Genomic DNA, 21,324 nt, shown 5'->3' on the forward strand with positions numbered 1-21,324 from the left:
GAAGATGAATTAAATGTGTACTTTCAGGCTATCTGCGCCTAGGAGCCATGGCCAGAGATAAAGGAAACTTCTATGAAGCTTCAGATTGGTTTAAGGAAGCCCTTCAGATCAATCAGGTTGGTGGTGTTCACCTTTTACCTGCAAAATCAGTCTGTCTGTGTAATGGCTGTGATGTTTCTAATCCATGGCATCTGTGTTTAATGGCTTGTTTTGGTTTTGTTTGTTTTACTTGTTGAAGACTTTAAAGAGTATAATAGGGCTGGAGAGATGGCTCAGAGGTTAAGAACACTGGCTGTTCTTCCAGAGATCCTGAGTTCAATTTTCAGCAACCACATGGTGGCTCACAGCCATCTGTAATGAGATCTGATGCCTTCTTCTGGCATGTAGGCAGACATGGAAACTAACACTGTATACAAAATAAATAAATAAATAAATAAACAAACAAACATTTTTTTTAAAAAGAGTATGATAGTTTGTATAATTAATCATGTTATAATCAGCACCTTTTTTTAATATATAGAACTATCTCCCTCTTATTTTTCCCTTCCTTGTGTGTGTCCTGGCCTTTCACCTGCACTCAGCCCAGTGGCCTGCCGAGATGTTTCCAGAGTCAGTGTCTTACATTCCGTAGGTGATTTCAGTTCTGATTGTGGCTCCCAGGAAGAGGAGACTGCACACTGCAGCCTGGAGCCTGAAAGACGGGTTTACAAGTTGCTATCTGCTCCTACTGCCTGGCAGTACACTGTTGTTTTTACTTCTTTCCATTCTGTTGCACTTTGTATGCTGATATGGCACTAAATTGCTCTTGAAACTCACTGGTCGGTCTGAACTCACGGTCTGAAAACCACGATGGTAGTGTAGCTGTAAACATCTTCAGCTGTTAGCTATTGTAAGACAACTGGCTTCTCAGATCCCAGATTGGAAAGTTTACTTCTTTATGTTTACATAGGATCACCCGGATGCCTGGTCTTTGATTGGTAACCTCCATCTGGCAAAACAAGAATGGGGCCCAGGCCAGAAGAAGTTTGAGAGGATATTAAAGCAGCCAGCCACACAGAGTGACACTTACTCTATGCTGGCCCTTGGCAATGTGTGGCTCCAGACTTTGCACCAGCCAACCCGAGACCGAGAAAAGGTAATCCCCTTTGTCTCCTTCAGCAAGATTGCTATCGGTGTCCTTGTTGAATTTTCCAGTAATTCCTCTTTCTTATAGGAAAAGCGCCATCAAGACCGTGCCCTGGCCATCTACAAACAAGTCCTCAGAAATGATGCCAAGAACCTGTATGCTGCCAATGGCATAGGTAACTGAAGCCTTGGTTCATGGTGATTGCTGAAATTAGTGCTTTGGGGGATCAGTACAGCTGTTTTACTATTGGACTTTTAGTTGTTTTGGCAGAGGTTAGGACATTGTCAATGTCAGCCTTTGTGTAACTTTAGGAGGCAGTTTGGCTCACAAAGGATACTTCCGTGAAGCTCGTGATGTGTTTGCCCAAGTGAGAGAAGCAACAGCAGATATCAGTGATGTGTGGCTGAACTTAGCACACATCTACGTGGAGCAGAAGCAGTACATCAGCGCCGTTCAGATGGTAAAGTCTTTGCCTCTTCAGATGTTTGCATGTCATATGGGCCAGTCATGGACTTTTGAGAGAGATCTCCTCTGATACTGTCTGTTCAGAGGTTCGTAACCATGTAATGACAAAACCAGGTAGATGTGAGTCCCAGTGCCAGGAGTGCACGCCAGAAAATGTCCTCTTTGACCATTTCCCTCTCTGTAAAGTGTGGGGGTCTTTCAACCTCAGGATTTTGTGAGGATCTAATATGAAAAGAACTAGGCACTAACATGAAGAACAAGTGTCCACTAAACAGCAGGGTTTATTGTTTATTCTTCAGTTCCTGAAGTGAGTCCAGTTTCAGAAATGTTAAGTGATTTTATTGTTAATGGTTTGTTTGTTTTGTTGTTTTATTGTTAACAGTCTCTCTATAGTGCCCTAGCTGATCTGTTAAGTGCCTTTATTAAGAGTCCTCCCACTTCAGCCTCCAAGTACATGGGATTATAGCTCATACAACTGCCCTCAATTTAAATGGTTTATCTTTTTTGGTTGGTTGGTTGGTTGGTTGGTTGGTTGGTTTGGTTGGTTTGGTTTGGTTTGTTTTTTGAGATAGGGTTTCTCTTTGTATCCCTGGCTGTCCTGGATCACTTTGTAAACCAGACTGTCCTTGAACTCAGATCCACTTGCCTCCGCCTGAGAGTACTGGGTTTAAAGTTGTGCACCACAACTACCCAGTTTAAATGATTTACCTTTTAAGATTTACTTTTACTTGTGTGTGTGTTATATGAAAGTATGCCGTGTGTGTGTGTGTGTGTGTGTGTGTGTGTGTGTGTGTGTGTGTGCCTGAAGAGGCCAGAGAAAAGGCATTGATCTCCTGGAGCTGGAGCTATAAGCTGTTATGAACCACGCGACAATGGGTGCTGGTGATAACCATCCCAATCTGCAGAATAACAACACTGCTTCTAGAAATGCAACTTAGTCATCAGGGATATTCCTAGGAAAACTGTCTTACCATTTCCCATGTAATTACTTTGTCAGTTGCCTGTACCAGGTTGTATGCTTGTGGTTAAAAAGTGTCACGTTTAAATAAAAATTAGCTCTGGGGGCTTGAGAGATGACTTGGTGGGAGCGCTTGTTGCATAGTTGTGAGGACCTAAAATTTCAGATACCCATGTAAAATCTGACCATGCCTGTTTGTAATCTCACTGCTGTCGGAGCTAGACGGGAGGGTCACTGGGGCAGTGTGTGTGTGTGTGTTCCATGAGAAGTCCCAGCTCAAGGAGGTAAGGCAGCAAGTGATAGGTCAGGATACCTGACATCCTCTTCTGGCCTCTGTAGCCACCTCTGCCATACATTTGAGGTACATGCCATTCATTTGTTAGTCTGAGTAGCAAATGAACTGAAGTTAAGAAAATAGCTTCCTCTGCTCATTGCCACTAGTTTGCACAGGTCTCAAGAGGACGATGTTAAAGGATGTCATGCACAGGAGCCAGGATGTAACTTGTCCTAGTGCTGGGCAGGTGGATTCTAGATTTTGTCCTAAAGACAGAAGAAAGGATGCTGAAGGCGAGGCAGACAGACAGACAGACCTAGTCTCTTTACCCTTCCATTCTGCATTGGTACAAATTTCAAGTGAAAAAACTACTTTGAATCTAGTTTTTCTGTGGTAAGATTTTTATGTTGTAAAAATGTATACTGGCAAATGTCAGTAGTCAAGTCCCGATTATTCTCTGAAATTAACCAGAGTGGAGTGTCTTTTCAGAGTCTTAAAACTGCTTTGAAATCTGACAGCATGAAAATCGACTTCTACCCAGCTGTCTCTAACTACCATTCCCATTCTGTAGTATGAGAAACTGCCTCAGGAAGTTTCTATAAGCACCAGAACACTGAAGTCGTGCTCTACCTGGCCCGGGCCCTCTTCAAGTGCGGCAAGTTACAGGAGTGCAAGCAAACTCTGCTGAAGGTGACAGGACTCTGCCCGCCCACGCCCCTGAACTGCTGCCTGCTTCCTACATGTTAACATCCCTTTTGTGCTGTTCAGTCGTAAGAAGTTATTTGCTTTGTTTTCTGCTTACAGGCCAGACATGTGGCGCCCAGTGACACAGTTCTTATGTTTAATGTGGCCTTGGTCTTGCAAAGATTAGCTACCTCTGTCCTAAAAGATGAGAAAAGTAACCTGAAGGAAGTCCTTAATGCTGTGAAAGAGCTGGAGCTCGCACACCGGTAAGAATTGTGAAGAAGAAAGGCTTTTAAGTGGTTTGCTTTCTTGAAACTATCTCAAAAGACACAAAAAAATTGACTTCCCTCAAAAAATAACCGTTGGTGGAAAGCAGGCATTGGGGTTCTAGCACAGGTTCGTGTAGGGAAAGCTCACAGCTACCATGTGGTGGCGCCCAGCTCCAAGCAGAGTGCTGCCACGCTGGGCTCTGGAAGCCTGATCCGAGACCTAACTGGCTAGCTGCGGGCTTGCCCTAGACTTCCCATTAACCTCTCGGCAGTATGAGCCAGCATTTTACACATGTGAACTATTTAGTCTCCACTTGTGCTGGTGTCTTTATGGAATATTGGTTTTCATAAGCTAGGATTAAGATCTTATCACTTACTGTTTACCAGATTTATTCAGCGCAGTTCAAATGTGTTTAACCTTGTAGGACTTAGCAGTTCAGTGTGTGCTAAAATGAGAACCCCACATCTATGATTGGTCAGCTATACTTATGCTCATCTCTGTTAACATTTCTTACCTCATCTGAAGTGTGAGTGCTGTCCTGACCTAAGCTCCACCCACGGTGCTGATACTTAGTAAATTTACTGTTACTACCTGTTTGTTTACTGATAATATTCAATATATTTTTGCCTTCCTTGATGGACTTCTGTTTATTAAACCTTGAGGGTATTAATGATAAGGTTAGTGAAATATCTTCTCTTTTCCTTTTAGATACTTCAGTTACTTGAGTAAAGTAGGAGATAAAATGAGATTCGATTTGGCTCTTGCTGCCTCTGAAGCCAGGTAATGCCTGTTTACACAAGTGGCTTTGGGGGAAGTGGTTGTTTTGGTGTGGATCAGGAGAGTGTTGCCATAACACGGTGGTTCCTGGCCTTCTCGGGTCACTTGTTCCCTCTCCTTGGGGAGTCCCTCCCCATAGCACCTTTCAGACTTGGAGGAAACTGATGGAGTATTAGTACTTAGGTTGTAGGAAAATCCTTTTCTTTCTGTTGTCCTTTTGTGGCAGAGTCTTGCTCTGCAGGCCGACTAGAACTCAGGATCCTCCGAGGACTGAAGTACAGGCCTGGGCCACCACCCCCAGCTGAGAAATACTTCTTTGCTTTACACACCTTGTGTCATTGAATCAAGACAGGAATTCTAAGTTGGGGAACTTAGCACAGTTGATAGCATGGGCATGGGTTTAAGTAAGCAGGTGTCCTAACTGTGATGCTATTTCTCTGCATTTGAAATGTTAGGCAGTGCTCCGACTTACTGAGCCAGGCCCAGTATCATGTGGCCCGAGCACGCAAGCAGGATGAGGAAGAACGGGAGCTGCGGGCCAAGCAGGAGCAGGAGAAGGAACTCTTAAGACAGAAGCTTCTCAAAGAGCAGGTGTGTGCACACGCTATGTTAGGAGCTAGTCCTCTGTCTACTCTCTCTGGTGGTTTGGTCACTTTCAGAGCATTTTGATAAGTCCCCATACTCCCTTCTAGGAAGAGAAACGTCTCAGAGAAAAGGAAGAGCAAAAGAAACTTTTGGAGCAGCGGGCCCAGTATGTGGAGAAGACCAAAAATATCCTCATGTTTACTGGCGAGACTGAAGCGACAAAGGAAAAGAAAAGAGGCGGAGGTGGAGGGCGGGTAAGACCAGACTGGACGTCCAATCTGCCTTTGGGCTTTCTGAAATGAAGAGTATAGTTTAGTTGGCTGTTCTTAGTTCCTTAGTCTTGACTTCCTCTACCAGCACAGGATTGCAGTGTCCAGTGTGGGCAGTGGCCCTGCCTTCTTGGTGCGTGTGGTGCTGTGGGTGATCACAGGTCTTGACACACTTGTGCTTTGCAGTTCTGCTGCCGACCTCACCAAGTCAAGTGGTCCTGCTTTCATGATGGGTTGACTTAACACTTCTTTGACGTCACATGGTGTAAAAACGAGCATTCTGTAGAACTGTACTTTGAATCTTGGTCTTTTGCCAAGTTGAGGTATTTGGCATGAAGTTCTGTTGTGATGTTGGGTGGCTGCAGAGACCCACAGCTCCCAGTCAGCCATGTGATCTTGAGGGTGAACAACCAATACTTTTCTGCATTCTGTGGGCTAAATGGGTTAAATCCATTTTTGATTGAAGATGTGTTTGCCTTGTGCTGAGTTCTCAGGTAGTTGATGATATTTGCCAAATCTGAGACAGTGGGACTCCTCGTGAAATTCGGGCCTAGCCACGCCTCTCTTCCATGTGACTTAGTAAAGGTCTGCATTCGTCAGAGACCTGCAAGGGCGCTGTACGGTTCTCTGCACCCTACCAATGCTGTTACTACCTAGAAGTACCTGACTGTGGTCTCCTTGGATCGTAGCGTTCTAAGAAAGGAGGCGAATTTGATGAGTTTGTCAATGACGACACTGACGACGACCTCCCTGTATCCAAAAAGAAGAAGAGAAGGAAGGGCAGTGGGAGTGAACAGGAAGGCGACGAGGAGGAAGGTGGAGAGAGGAAGAAGAAGAGGAGGAGAAGGTAATGGCTTCGTTAATGTTCTTAAGTGTCTAGGAAGTCAGGAGACCTTTTTTTTTAATCTTTTTTAAAAATATTTATTATTTATTATGTATACAGCATTCTGTCTGCGTGTATGCCTGCAGGCCAGAAGAGGGCACCAGACCCCTTTACAGATGGTTGTGAGCCACCATGTGGTTGCTGGGAATTGAACTCAGGATCTTTGGAAGAGCAGGCAATGCTCTTAACCTCTGAGCCATCTCTCCAGCCCCGAGACCTTTCTTTTCTGTATTATAAATCTCCATCTTCCTAAACTGACTCCCTGCTTTAACTTGTTTCAATATCCCACAGACTTAATTTACATGTGTATCTACTTGTCCCCTGAAGACAGCTGACAGTCACCATTGTCTTTCTTGTTGTTTTGTTTCTTAAAGCAGGGTCTCATGTGCCCAAACTGGCTTTGAATTCACTCTGTAGCCTAGGTTGGCCTTGAACTCCAGAGATCTACTTGTCTCTGCCTCTGCACTGGGATTATGGGTATGCAGCACCCATGCTCAGTTTTCTTTTCTTGTATTTTGGACACGGATGTGACGTGAGCAGCCTGGGTGGCAGCTGTACCGACACTGCCAGTGCAGTCCTGGCATCACTGAGCCCGTTCCTCTCTGGGCTGTGAATGAATGGTTGGGGAAGTGCCTTTTCACCGCCTGCTGCCATCTGTCTTGAGGTCCAGGGTGCCCCAAGCTTTCCTGCCCAGGAATCTCCTTTCAGCTCTTTTACCCAGGCCTGTCCGTATCTCTTGACCGGGTATCCTTGAGAGAGAACTGTGACTCCATTAGACGGTCACAGGTGTAGCTGTGGTGAGGATCTTGGTGGCAGCTGGGAAGGAAGGAAGAGTAGGGGAAGATGTGGATCCCAAACCCAGGGCATTTCTCACTTACTCACTGCAGCGAGCACAGGTTGCAGTGGAGGGGAAGGAGGGAGCTGCACAGGGACGAGTTAGTAGCAGATACCATGCAAACCAGTGGTTGGCAGACTGTGTGCCCTGTGCCTTGAGCTGTAGTGGAGCTGAGGTCAGCATCCATATAGAAAGGTTCTACTGCGGTGGCAAGATAACCTCAGTCCTGGCGGGTCCAAACCTCCTAACAAGCTCTTGATGTTCACTGTTTAAGACCTCAGAAGGGAGAAGAGGGATCTGATGATGATGAAACAGAAAATGGCCCCAAACCAAAGAAGCGCCGTCCACCAAGAGCAGAGAAGAAGAAAGCTGTAAGTTCTAGAGCTGTCTTCCTGCCTCTCTGCCTCTCTGCCTCTCTGCCTCTCTGCCCCTCTCTCTCTCTCTCTCTCTCTCTCTCTCTCTCTCTCTCTCTCTCTCTCTCTCTCTCTCTGTGTGTGTGTGTGTGTGTGTTAGACTGATGGGGTGCCACAATATACTTACTCTGCAACTTCTTTCAACATAAATGCTTGTTTTATTGGTGACTGTTGATTCTGTTGCTATAATAAACCTGGTCTAATAAGATGTCCCAATAACATGAGAGTTTCAACTAATGGCCATGCTTGACATTCTCTAGCCCAAGCCAGAACGCCTGCCTCCTTCAATGAAGGGAAAGATAAAATCCAAAGCCATTATATCATCGAGTGATGATTCTTCAGATGAGGATAAACTGAAAATTGCTGATGAAGGGTAAGAACCCCCCCCACCCCCGGAAATTCTAATGGTGGGTAAATCCCAGTCTGATGAAGGGCAAGAATTTCCCCAGGGTAAATTCTAACAGTAGGAAGCCACAGTGGCTACTGACCAGCCCTCTGCATCCTCTTCTTTGTCTCTGTTGTCCTGTGAAGGAAAACTAAATTGGAGACTAGATGTCTGGGAGTGCTCAGTGTGCCATGCTGCCTTCTCCCCAGCTTCAGGCTGGCATTGTATTTCACTGACTTCCTGCCTCAGATTTGAACTCCATGCTGAGCTGTCTTCGCCTCTTGTAGCTAAAAGACATCACAACAGACATCTTATTTAGAAACTTGGCTGATGTTCCTAGGTGGCATAATCATTTCTAAGCACAGTGTCATTCTGCTGCCCAGCACTGACTGGCTAGCAATACTAGGAGTAGCCTGTCCTAGACAGCCTGTACAGAGTTCACCCTGAGTTGCCAGCCTTGGTGAGGTGACAGCTGGCTGTGCTAGCCTCTGGAGCTCACAAGCCCACCCCAGCCTCCTGGATAGCACTTTCTATGCTACACTCCCTGAACCCTCCATTGTTCCAGCATCCGCAGACAGTATGCCCTTCTTGGGAGACTGACAGATGAGGAGCATACAGACGGAACGAGAGGTGCAGGAATTCCCCAAGGAACTTCTTTAGATTCAGCGGAGCCCAAACCACCTTGCAGTGGGCTTGTGTGTCTCCCTGGAGTTGGTGGAGGCTCCTGTTTTTGACAAGAGTGAGGCATTTAAGTTCAGTGGTAAGAGGAAGAGAGGGAGTGGCAGTTGGTCAGGGCCACTGTGGCACAGGGACACTGATATCAGTGCAGCAGAGAACCCCGTGAGCCCGTGGGTTCCTTCTACTCCACAGAGACTGGCTGATACAAATCTCGATTGTTTTTCCCTGAAGGGCTGCTTGGCCCTTGTCCGCACTGTGTCCCCCAGGCTGTTGGTGAAGGGTCTGAGGCCAGTGGAAGAGGTGCAGAATTGTCTAGGAAGGGGGCTGTGAGGCTAAACTGCCGCCAGGCTCGTGCCCACAGTCAAGGCATTTGAGTAGAAATAAATAAGTTTGCTGTGCCATTTGCATCAATTAAACTTGTCCCAATCATCATGAAAGGGGTCTGAGTATTGGGACAGCTGAATGACCTCAGAATGAATGTCAGTGCTGTCCTCTTGGTCACATCTCCATATTCTCAGAGTGGCCTGGCCTAGATAGTGCACATATGGTTCCTTCTTCCCAGCTGGGCACAAGGAGCCTCTCAGCAGTCCGTAGGGATGTTTTCCCTTCTGAAAGGAGTGGCGCATTTCACCTCCCTCACCCTTCCTGGTCTGAGTCGTGTTGAAGTGTGTCCTGGAAACCACACTGTGAACACACTGTGAAACACACTGTGGAAGATGTCTAAGGCAGCTCTCAGTGGCCATGTGGTTCTAACCTATTGAAGCTCCAGGAGGCCATCCACTGGCTCCTGCTGCCTCACGTTCCCCCAGGGGAATGTGGGGACAGAAGCTAGTAAGCTGATGAACCTTAACCCCAGCCTCCTGTCTGATAAACCTCACCCTCGTGAAGACCTGGTGTCTTCACAAATCCTAGAACAGCAGTGAGGTCACTCTTCGGGTGTCTGTTGACATGGATGTTCTAGGACAGGAAGTGGCCTGTTGTCCCAGGCTTAGGACTCCTGAGCCTCAGCCACCATCAGAGGGCTGGCGTTTCACCTTTGTGCCTAGGATTTGTTGATATGGTCAGCTGAAGGCTTCCCACCCTTTGCCCTTTTGAAAAGCTCACATTTACAGACAGCAAAAAAAAAAAAAAACAAGTATGACAGGAGCCCCCGTGTCCAGCACCAGGCATGACCCAGAGCAGGAAGTGCTGTTGAGTGACCTAGTGTCTCACCCACACTTCTCTCCTCCAGACATCCCAGGAACAGCAACAGCGATTCCGACGATGACGAGCGGCCCAATAGACGGGCCTCCTCCGAGAGCGAATCAGATGACAACCAGAACAAGTCTGGCAGCGAAGCGGGCAGCCCTCCGAGGTCTGGAAGACAGGAATCGGATGAGGATTCTGACAGTGACCAGCCGTCCAGAAAGAGAAGGCGCTCGGGCTCTGAGCAGTCGGACAATGAGTCTGCGCAGTCTGGGAGAAGCCCTTCCGGAGGTTCAGAAAATGATTCTCGCCCAGCTTCTCCAAGTGCAGAGTCGGACCGTGAGTCGGAGCAGGGGTCTGACAACGAGGGCTCTGGCCAAGGCTCTGGAAATGAATCAGAACCAGAGGGCTCAAACAATGAGGCCTCAGACCGAGGCTCAGAGCACGGATCAGATGACAGTGACTAGGTTTTGTTTCATCCAAGACTCCTGGGGGTGGGGGAGCTTTATAATATATAAAAGCTGTGATAAAAACATTTCAGATGCTTAGTCATTTGTGAAGTTTTCTTAAGGCAATTTTTTTTCTATTTGTATATTTACTAAACTCCAAGAGACATTTCCTGTGCTAGATCCAGTGTCTGAAACTGGAGCAGTGAGATCCCTTCATTGTGGTGCAGCCCCACCTGTCATATGTGAAAACTGCATTCCTGCAAGGCTTGCCCAGGCTAGCCTGGTCTCTGGCAGGCAGCATGCTGCTATGTATGGTTTTTGTTGCAAGCTTACCAAATGTTGCAGAGACCGGGATATATGCCTGTGTTATATACCTGGTGAGCAAAATGAAAGTTTTATTTCTGGAGCATGGAGGAAGAGACGTCCCCGTGTGGAGCTCTGAAAGGAAGGTGTTCACAGGGTGAGGCTGCAGACACGGGGCGGGTGAGGGGTGGAAAGTGCTTTTCTGTTGTTAGAGTGGGAAGCCCTCCCCAGCCACGCAATAAACCCTTTACCAACCGTGCTGGGCAGCGCGTCTCCTTTTTCTGCTCAGTAACATATTTAATACAAATATATTAAGCAAAAATTTGGAAAACTGTCCAAATCAAAGGCAGTTTTCTCAAGACTTTTTTTTAATACATGGCAGATTCCTGGAAGTTTTTTTAAATGCACAAGAAAACTGAATTTTTATTTATTTTTGAGGTAAGGTCCCTACATAGCTCTTTCTGTCCCAGAATCTAGTATGTAGACCAGGCTGGCCTCCAACTCACAGAGATCCACCTCCCTCTGCCTCCTGAGTGCTTGGAATAAAGGTGTGCACATCACACCAGGCTGAACCTGGGATTAAAGGTGTGCACATCACACCAGGCTGAACCCAGGATTAAAGGTGTGCACATCACACCAGGCTGAACCCAGGATTAAAGGTGTGTACACCACACCAGGCTGAACCCGGGATTAAAGGTGTGCACATCACACCAGGCTGAACTTCTGTTTTTAATAAGTAGTAACACAGTTTGTAAACATTGTAAGAAGGCTTTAATGAGTATATGGAATGTGCCTGAAGTCAGTGAACTGAGAGTGCAGAGGCGAAAAGCCCCGTGACTACAAGTGTGTCCCTGTGGTGTGAGGTGGAGTACAAGTGTCTGCAGTGTGGAGGACCCCTGGGTGTCTGTAGTGATGGGGCGAGCAGGCCTGCTTTTCATCCCACCCGGATCCCACATGGCTAGCTTTACACCCGAAATAACAACACACAAATTGTATTCTTTTAAACACTGCTTGGCCCATTAGCTTCAGCCTCTTACTGGCTGACTCTCACATTTTGATTAACTCATATTTAGTAATGTGTGTAGCACCACGAGGGGTGGCTTACCGGGAAGATTCTAGCCTGCGTCCATCTTGGGTCAGAGCTTCATTGCATCTGACTTACTTCCCTTCTTCCCAACATTCTGTCTACTCCACCCACCTATGTTCTGACCTATCAGGCCAAGCATTTTTCTTTATTAATTAACCAATGAAATCAACAGATTGATAGAAGACCTTCCTCCATCAGGTGTCTGCAAGTGTGGTGACAGAGAGTGGCAATAGCTCCTAGGAAGCTGAAGGTTGGGGTTTACTGAATGGGTGCAGGTCACACAACCGTCTGTGATGTCCAGATGGGAGATGCATGCCTTCTGTCTCTTCTTTCGCACTTCCCAGAGCACCAGTACCCCTCCAATCTGTCCCCAAAGGGATAAGAATCCATCAAAAAGACCATTTCCTACTTGGAAGTGCCTATTACTACAGGTGGTAAATAGCAAGGCAGGCCTTAGGAAAGCCAGAGATTGCATGTAGAGTGTGTTACTCTTGAGGTCACTCCATAAGGTAGAACAGGTATTCCAGGAGACTTCACTTTATAAGCAACTTTTTAAAAATGTCTGTGCATGTATGCACCACATGCATGCAGATGTTCTTGAAGGCCAGAAGATCAGATCCCCTGAGATCAACAGTTTTTTGAGGCAGAAAGATGGCCATGGTCTCTGGATGGACCTAGAAATAACACCTGCCAGTCATCACCCATGCAGCAGAGATTAATTAGTGACTTACTTATTCCTAGGAATAGAAAGGGTGCCACTCTATAAGCTGACTGGAGTGAATTAAGACTGTGGGTGGGGGCACATGGAAGTGTTAAAATCACATCAGGAGGCAGAGACAGGTGAATCTCTGTAAGTTCAAGGCCAACATGGTGTACATAAGTCCTTAGATAGCAGCTCCAGCAGAGCTCCCTAGTAAAGTCCCCCTCAAAAGGAAGGAAACCAGGGGGACCAGGTACACACTTCACTGACACAGCAACCAAGGAAGGGGTGTAACTCTCTTCCCTGGCCCCCATGGGTGCTGGGCACCTGACACTGAGCTAGCAGCCTCATATCAGCCAACCTAGTGTCTGTGTGGGTCAGGGACGGAGGACCTCTGCTTCCCTAGAGCTTCGGCTAGGTTCAGGCCCTAGCTGTCAGCAAGGCCTACCTGACTGCTGCCCCCTTGACCTGGTCCCGTGGCCTGTTTCCTGCCCGACCTATCTCCCATCTCCTGCTTGGGACAGCTTTGTCTTTCACCTAGCAGCTGGACTCTGAGGCTTTGCTCTCAGACCTGGATCCAGCAGCTCCCACCCCCCCCCCCAGGCACTCTCTGGTCTTCCCCCCCCCCCAGGCATTCTCGGATGTCTTTGTCACTACAGACTCAGTCCTTCCTCCTCTAAGGCCTCTCAAACCGCTGCAGGCTCTTTAACTTGTGTTTATTCTGTAACCCTTATATACATATGCCGGTTTGAATGCGAATACCCCCCATAGGCGGTGTTTGAATGCTTGGTTCACAATTTGTAGCACTGTTTGGGAAGAATTAGAAGGTATGGCATTGTTGGGGGAGGTGTGTCACTGGGACTTGGGCCTTGAGATTTGAAAGGCCAGTTCTCCCTCTCTCTCTCAGCAATTACTCTATCACCATCCTTGCCTGCCTGCTGCCATGCTCCCCAGCATGGTGGTCATAGGCTCACCCTATGGACAATGAGCCCCTGAATTAAGTGCTTTCTTCTATAAGTTGCCTGGGTCATGATGTCTTATCACAGCAATAGAAAAGTAACCAAGACAATATACAAATATGTAGATACATTTACTGTGTTATGTGTGATAAGAGCATTAATAATAATTAGACTGGGGGAGAGAGAATGTGGTAAGGGAGGGACAAGGAAGAGAGGAGAGGAGGAAGGGAGGGGGGAACCTCCATCAGGATGTAATATATAAGAGGAGAATTCAAAACAAAAACCGTGCATTTGCCTCAGCCAGTCTGTCAAGGCAGACAATTATATGACAAGTTGCTATCACCGAAAGCATGACCTTTGTGAATTTATTGTCACTAATAAGTCCTGACATTTGTTCCTATGTGTCTAGCATAGGGCATTCACATTTCTGTGGTGATTTGGCCTCAGAGGTGCCTCTGAGTAACACCCCATTTCCTTCTGTTGAATCAGCCTGTTTCTGTGTCCCCAGATTACCAGAACAGCAATGTGAGGTTCCCTCAGGCACAGCTTCCTTCTGAGCCTCCATCTTGGATCCTGGACAGTCACTATGGGAATGGTCCAGAGTGGGAAAGCCCTCTGACAAAGGACCGATGAGTGACTTAACCGGCCCTACTTGGCTGCTGCCCCCTGAGATGCACAGAAACTGGCCTCCGTTGTCCTGGGCCTGGGATTCTGTGTCCCCGCAGCATTGGCTCTGTTACCTTGATGGGGCTGTTGCCAACAGCAGGCTGTGGAGAACCCGTTGGTGAAGAGCCCAGACCCTGAGACTGAGGATGTAACTTAGTTGGTTGTGTGTCTGGCATGCATGAAGGCCAAATTTAAGGTTTGCCTGGGCTACAGGAGACCCTGGAATCCAGCAATCTTGGGTCAGAATCTCACCCCCCAGTGCTGAGAAGCTGTGTGGCCTCGGGCATGTTCTTCTTCCCAGCTGGCTTCTTGGCCCCTCTGATTCAGACCATTTCTCCCGACAGTCAGGGCTGAAAACCTTGTTGGAGAAATGATTTTCATTCTTTATTGATCAGTTAAGGCACAACCATAAACCCAGAACTGCCAGGCTAAAAAAGTCAGTTTTGTTGCCATTTATACAAGAAAAACCATTTTATTCTAAACCCAAAGCCTAAGTTACTGTTGTCAGATGCAGTAAACCGACAGCTCTTTCGTAACAGCAAGAGTGCACTGAGCTCCCAGGATGCTTGGGAAGATTTAAACAGAGGAAATGGTGAAGAGGTAAATTCCCAGGAAAACCACCCTGTGGACGCATGGTCCTGTTCTTCATGCCCAACTTGTCTGGACCAACGGGGCAAGGTCAGACATCCCTTCACAGGTTATCCTTTTACATTTTTTCTTCCTCCTACTCTTGGTACCACGCAGTCCTCGGAGCAAAACAGCCGCTTTCAGATCAGCTGCACCTGCTTAAGTAGTCTGTTAACTTTCCTCATAGAAAGATGCAGAAAAGAGGGTCACTGGACCCTCATCTGAGATTCCCGCCACCCCTCTCAGCCCTCTGGAGGCAGTTCTGCCCTAATTGCACCTGGCCTTGGGGGGCTGGGGCACCGCTGGAGTAAACAGGCTGTGGAAAGCTGCAGGGGAAGCCATGCTGTGGGGAAGCCATCAATCCCAGCTGGGTGAAGACTTTCCTCCCCCGCTCCTGAAGTCCAGTGAACTCATTGGTTTCCCGGGTTGGTCTTTGTTCTTAGAACCCCAGGAGGAGAGGATAGATGTTGACTACTCTTCAGGGAAGAAATTCTCAGAAGTCCAGTTTTCCAGGGGGAAAAAAAGTTTTTTTTGTTTTTGTTTTTGTTTTTGTTTTTTTTGAAACAGGGTTTCTCTGTAACAGTCCTGACTATCCTGGAACTCCTTTGTAGACCAGGCTGGCCTCGAACTCACTGAGATCCATCTGCCTCTGCCCCTCCCCCGAGTGCTGGGATTATAGGCATGTGCCACCCACCACTGCCTGGCCAGAAAAATATTTTTCATCTAATGCAGTTTAAGTGCCTGAGGAGTTTCTAAATAATTGAAAATGATATTTACTATTTCAGACCTAAAATTTCATAGATATAAACTATAGTTTTGCCTATAAATCTGTATTTGGCTCTAATTTCTCACTTTTCCTCTACTTTGTAGAAGAAATGTTTCTGGTAATATTTTCCATTTTTAAATATTAATTCTTGGAAAAGACTCCAACTTTGAGTTAATCAGAAATATTTATGTTAATTACGTATTTATTCTGTGTGCATGTGGCGACCCAACCTCGCCACCGCCATTTCACCAGGGTCTGACTGGTCATGAAAGCTACAGCTACTGACCGAACACCGAGTAGGGGTGAGGCTTCCGGAGACCAGAGTTTCAGATGTTTTAATGCTGGATTTGAGCTCACGTTCTCATCCACCTTGTCTTTCAAATAGATCTTTATGCCAAAGAGTCTTCCAGTACACATAAAGTCTCCTTTAAGAAGTCCACTCAGAGGTTAAGAGCATTGCTTGCTCTTCCAGAGGTCCTGAGTTCAATTCCCAGAAAACACATGGTGGCTCACAACCATCTGTAATGGAGTCTGATGCCCTCTTCTGGCCTGCAGGTGTACACACAGAAAAAATATTGAATACATATATATATATATATATATATATATATATATATATATATATATATGTATATGTCCACAGACTATGCCAAGCAGTGGTGACACATGCCTTTAATCCCAGCATTCAGGAGGCAGAGGCAGGTGGCTCTCTGAAAATTTGAGCCCAGCCTGACCTCTGGTCTACAGAGTAAGTTCTAGGACAACCAGGGCTATGCAGAGAAACCCTGTTTTCGGACCTGTTGAAAATGCCGTACTCTGCAGCCCTGTGACAACTCCCAAAGGCTTTCGGTGTCAATCACAGACTAAATTAACAGGAGCGCAGAGCTGCACTTGTGGGAGATTGATTGGTGACAGGAACGTGTGACTCATAAGACTCAGTGTAGCCAGGTTTCGTGGTATAGACCAGTAGCCCCCGTACTCCAGAGGCTGAGGTAGAAGGATCTCTGTCAGTTTGATACCAGTTTGGGCTACATAATGAGGTCCGGATGAGCCTGGGACACATAGTGAGACCTGACTCAAAACAAAACAAAACAAAAAAACAGCCTCCTCTCAGGCAAGAAGACCCAATGTCATGAGACTCAGCTTCATTCTTTCCATCCCAGATGCCAGATGGATGCCACACAGCAAAGCTGCCCCCGCCCTGCTCCAGAGGCGTCCTCATTGCTTTTCAGACTCATTGGATTCTAATCGTGTGTCTGGGTCTCTGAGGGTTGTGATGCACATGAGTGCAAGCGCCTGCAGAGGCCAGAGACATCGCTCCCCTGAGCAAGGCACCCAACACGGTGGGTGCTGGGACCAAGCTCAGGACCTCCGGGAATGCAGCAATTGCTCCTGATCACTGAACCATGTCCTGTTTTTGTTTTTTTGTTTGTTTGTTTGTTTGTTTATTATATATATAATATCCTGTGTACATGTGTGCCTGCAGGCCAGAAGAGGGCATCAGACCCCATTACAGATGGCTGTGAGCCACCATGTGGTTGCTGGGAATTGAACTCAGGACCTCTGGAAGAGCAAGCAATGCTCTTAACCGCTGAGCCATCTCTCCAGCCCTGTTGTTTTGTTTTGTTTTTTGAGACAGGGTTTCTCTGTGTAACAGCCCTAACTGTCCTGGTACTCCTCTGTAGACCAGGCTGGCCTCCAACTCACAGAAATCCTCCTGCCTCTGCCTTTGCCTCCTGAGTGTTAGGATTAAAGGTGTGTGCCACCACTGCCTGGCCACTGAACCATGTCTTAAAACAATTTTTTTATGTGGTCAGGGGAAAACTTGTGGGAGTTGGTTCTCTCCATCCATCATGTGGGGCCTGGGAATCAAACTCCTGTCATCAGACTTGACAGTAGGCATTTTTCCCTGTCGAACAACTATCTCACGTGTGCGCACACACAGAGATGATCTCTTAAAGGTACCGCTCTCATTTCTCACAGAATTGGAGAGAGAGGATACATATGTGGTGCCACAGCATGTGTATAGAGGTCAGAGGACATCTTGCAGGAATTGGTCCTCCCCTTCTTTCCTGAGTCCCTGAGATGAGGTTTAGGTCATCCTGGTGGCAAGCATCTTTACCTGCTGAGACATCTCACGCACCTCCCCAGCAGACTTCTGTGTGCAGGATATAAACCTAAATGGGCCTTCTTTGGCCAGCATAGGGTTGTAATTTGGACACTGGTCACTGTCACGTGCTGCTGAAGAAACTAGTATGAGGAGCTCTCTGGTGTGACCCTAGAGATTCTCACACTGCTAATTGAAATGGTCTGCTGGAAAATCCCCACCAGACAGAGAATTCAAGAACTGTGGGGAGTGGGTGCACCCTTGTGTGTATGAACATTCATGACCTGCCGTGTCAAGAGCACAATGCCTCAGAACCATGGGTGGGAATGCCAAGACATTCCCCTGGTCCAAGTGTTGACCAAGGGATGACCTGTAGGCAAAGACAGTATGTGCAAAAAGTACCCATGGCAGCCCCTTATCCTGGATGGCCGCGTGCTCATACCTCGTGCGATGGGTGATTCTGAAAATATCTGTATGTTTTAAGAGAATGAAACTTTTGAGGACCTCACAGCCGGAGTTACTAATACACCTGAAGAACGCCATCCAAGGGGCTGGAGAGATGGCTCAATGGTTAAGAGCATTGCCTGCCCTTCCAAAGGTCCTGAGTTCAATTCCCAGCAACCACATGGTGGCTGACAACCATCTGTAATGAGGTCTGGTGGCCTTCAGGCATACACACAGAAAGAATATTGTATACATAATAAGTAAATTAAAAAAACGCCATCTGACTGTGTATTCAGTGAGTTTGTTAAGCCTGCTTTCAAGAGAACACTGGAACGACCTTACTTGCCTTGGATTTCCCCTGTAATCAGCTTTTACATGGAAACTAGTGCTGAGCTGCAATCTTAAAATATGCAGCTTCTGCCAAGCGGTAATGGCACACGCTTTTAATCCCAGCACTCGGGAGGCAGAGGCAGGTGGATCTCTGTGAGTTCGAGGCCAGCCTGGTCTACAAGAGCTAGTTTCCAGGACAGGCTCCAAAGCTACAGAGAAACCCTGTCTCAAAAAACCAAAAAAAAAAAAAAAAAAAAAAAAAAAAAGGCACTTCCATGTCCCTGACCCAAAAGTAATGAGTGTGTGTTTGCAGCTTATGATAATCATTTGTTGGAAATAGGCTAACATCAGTCTTATAAAATGAATATCTACTATAAATGCTGAGTGCAGCATTTGGGCATTGTTTGCTAGTGTTTGTTATCTGAGTTAGTGGGGGTCAGTAGAGTCAATGACTTAATCCCTTGTAAAAATGGCTAAAGATTTCTGTAAAGTACCTCATTCCTTTCCCATCTGATGCTTTCTATGCTGTTCAGTTAAGAAAGAGATCAAAGGACAGACACAGACGGGGACAGACAGATTAAAAAGACAGCTTTAGGCAGGCATAGATACAGATTCATACAACAGACAAGCAGGAATGATGGCAGACATGGAGAAAGCAAAGCAGAGGATTCCAATCTGGGTTCACTCTTGGTTAAATGACACCAGGAGGAAAAAAGGGCTTTGATTTCTGACCTTAGTGCAACACCAATCAATGCATTACTGGTGACTCTGTGTTTATTATCAATATGTTCAAACTGACGAAATCCCCCTCCTCCACAGAGACACCCTACTGAGATGAGCTTGCTCTAGTCCTCCCTCGTTCATGCCCTGAACATCCAGGTTGCTGGTTCATCTCCATCTGAGCACAGGGCACCGGATCCCAGATTTATGTTACCCGTGTCTGTCTTTCTACATCAACTGTTGTTCCCAGTCAGGTGTCTGGTCCCCAGCCTCAACAAAGAGCAGACCTCATGTCTTTCATATCTGTTTCCGAAGGTCCCCAGCCATTAAGACTGAGCAAGAAGTGTTCATTTAGTTTCTGTTCCTTGCATTTCTTGACAGAAGTGGTGGCTAATCCCAGCACTAATCAGCAGAAGGTAGGAGGATCAAAAGCTTGAGGCCAGCCTGGACTATGTGGTGAGACTTCATCTCAGACAAAACAAAAATCACATTTATCTAAAGATGGAAGCTCTGGGCAGTAATTTGACTGTTGGCTCTTTGCAGTGCCTGGCTCCTCTCTCTTCTATCCTGAGTTCTCGCAAGTTCAGCGGGTTGGAGTCATGTTGGCATGTGCGCTGTGAGACAGCAGCCACGTGTCCCTAGGAAGGTTCTCCCTCCGCTTGGAAGGGGTCTGCGGGCCAGACAGATGGCTTAGCAGGTAAAGGTGCTTGCCAACAAGCTTTACTCTGGAAACCCAAATGTTGGAGGGAGAGAACCCTCCAGTTGTCTTCTGGTCTCCACATGCACACCGTGGCTTGCATGTGCTCATACGTACATACACAACTGCACACAAAATAAGCATGTAATTAGCATAATTTATTAACTCAAATTTGTAAGCCTTTGGGAGGTATGTGAAATAGTTCAGCTACTAATATTTTATTCATTGTTACATTAAAATGCACATTAAAAGCACATATTATATTAGTATGTGTTAATAACCAGTGTTTTCTTCTGCCCACATTTCATAAAATAATTTCATTCAAACTCTACATAAAATCTCTGGCCAGTGGCTTGCCCCCATGGTTTTTGAGAGAATATCACCATTGTGTTGCTTGAAGTAAGTCCAGGCTGTGGGAATCTGTGTCCCTTCTCAGCTAGAAACATTATCCTGAGCTCCGGTAGAATGAGCAATTAGGACAGCTGACCTTCCCTTTACCCAGTAGGTGGGGTCTCTCTACATTCAATGTACTGCTTTTAAAAGTACTTGGAGCTGGAGAGAGATGACTCGGTGGGTGAGAGCTCACACTGCTTGCTCTTCCAGAGGATCCAAGTTCAGTTCCCAGCACCCATGCTGGGTAGCTTATAATCTCCTGTAACTCCAGCTTGTAGAAGATCTGATACCGCTGGCTTCCATGGGCACCTTCATCCATGTACACAGTCCCACACAGATATGTTCTCAGAAACACAATTAAAAGTAATAAAAATAGCTGGGTGGTGGGGGTGCATGCCTTTAATCCCAGCATTCAGGAGGCAGAGGCAGGCAGATTTCCAGGTTTGAGGCCAGCCAGTAGTTCTACAGAGCAAGTTCCAGGAGAGCCAGAGCTGTACACAGAAAAACCTTGCCAAAAAAAAAAAAAAAAAAAAAAAGCTGGGTGGTGGTGGTACACGCCTTTAATCCCAGCACTTGGGAGGCAGAGACGGTTATCTGAGTTCAAGACCAACCCAGTCTATAAGAGCTAGTTCCAGGACAGGCCCAAAGATATAGAGAAACCCTATCTTGAAAAACAAAACAACAACAAAAAGAATAAATCTTAAAGAAACATGTGGACTGGAGAGATGGCTTAGTGGTAAAGAGGACATGAATTCAATTCCTGGCCCTCATATAACAGCTCACAACACCTGTAACTCCAGCACCAGGATGGTGCCATCTTCTGGCCCCCACAGGTACTGCAAGTAAATGGTACACATCTGTGTATCTATGTATGTGTGTATGTATCTATCTACCTACCTATCTATCTATCTATCTATCTATCTATCTATCTATCTATCTATCTATCTATCTATCTATCTATCTATCTATCTATGCTTTAAAAGCCAACCTTTCAAGGGCCTTCCTGGACATCACAAACCAGCAGTGGTTGAAGCAGTTTTAGAGGGATGTGTCATTCCAAACAGAACAAGTAACTGAAAGGCCTTGTGAGGGAAGAAATGATGAATGCTGGATTTTTTTTCTGAAGAGTAATTTGGACATTACAATTTGCAAGTCTGGAGAAGAGGTTTGTAGCTTAGTGGTAAAATTCTCGCCTAGCACACGAGACCTTGAGTTTCATCTCCAATATTGAAAACAAACAAAATACCACAAAATGGTTGACACAGATGCTCTATCAGGAGTTTCCCCAT

General features: G+C 46.4%; 1 protein-coding gene across 1 annotated transcript in view; it reads left to right on the forward strand.

Annotated features, from left to right (window-relative positions):
• Window positions 1-10,322, forward strand: part of Ctr9 (CTR9 homolog, Paf1/RNA polymerase II complex component) — a 28,191-nt gene extending 17,869 nt beyond the window's left edge. Inside the window, 14 exon segments of the mRNA XM_038345232.2 lie at window positions 28-116; window positions 950-1,135; window positions 1,214-1,301; window positions 1,438-1,591; window positions 3,401-3,416; window positions 3,418-3,513; window positions 3,628-3,773; window positions 4,486-4,557; window positions 5,010-5,145; window positions 5,247-5,393; window positions 6,098-6,255; window positions 7,401-7,497; window positions 7,800-7,912; window positions 9,834-10,322. Of these exon segments, the coding sequence (XP_038201160.1) occupies window positions 28-116; window positions 950-1,135; window positions 1,214-1,301; window positions 1,438-1,591; window positions 3,401-3,416; window positions 3,418-3,513; window positions 3,628-3,773; window positions 4,486-4,557; window positions 5,010-5,145; window positions 5,247-5,393; window positions 6,098-6,255; window positions 7,401-7,497; window positions 7,800-7,912; window positions 9,834-10,254 (1,919 nt within the window). The 3' untranslated portion in view covers window positions 10,255-10,322.
• Window positions 10,323-21,324: the final 11,002 nt, after the last annotated feature.

This window comes from Arvicola amphibius, chromosome 1, assembly GCF_903992535.2.
Source record: "Arvicola amphibius chromosome 1, mArvAmp1.2, whole genome shotgun sequence".
NCBI lineage: Eukaryota > Metazoa > Chordata > Mammalia > Rodentia > Cricetidae > Arvicola > Arvicola amphibius.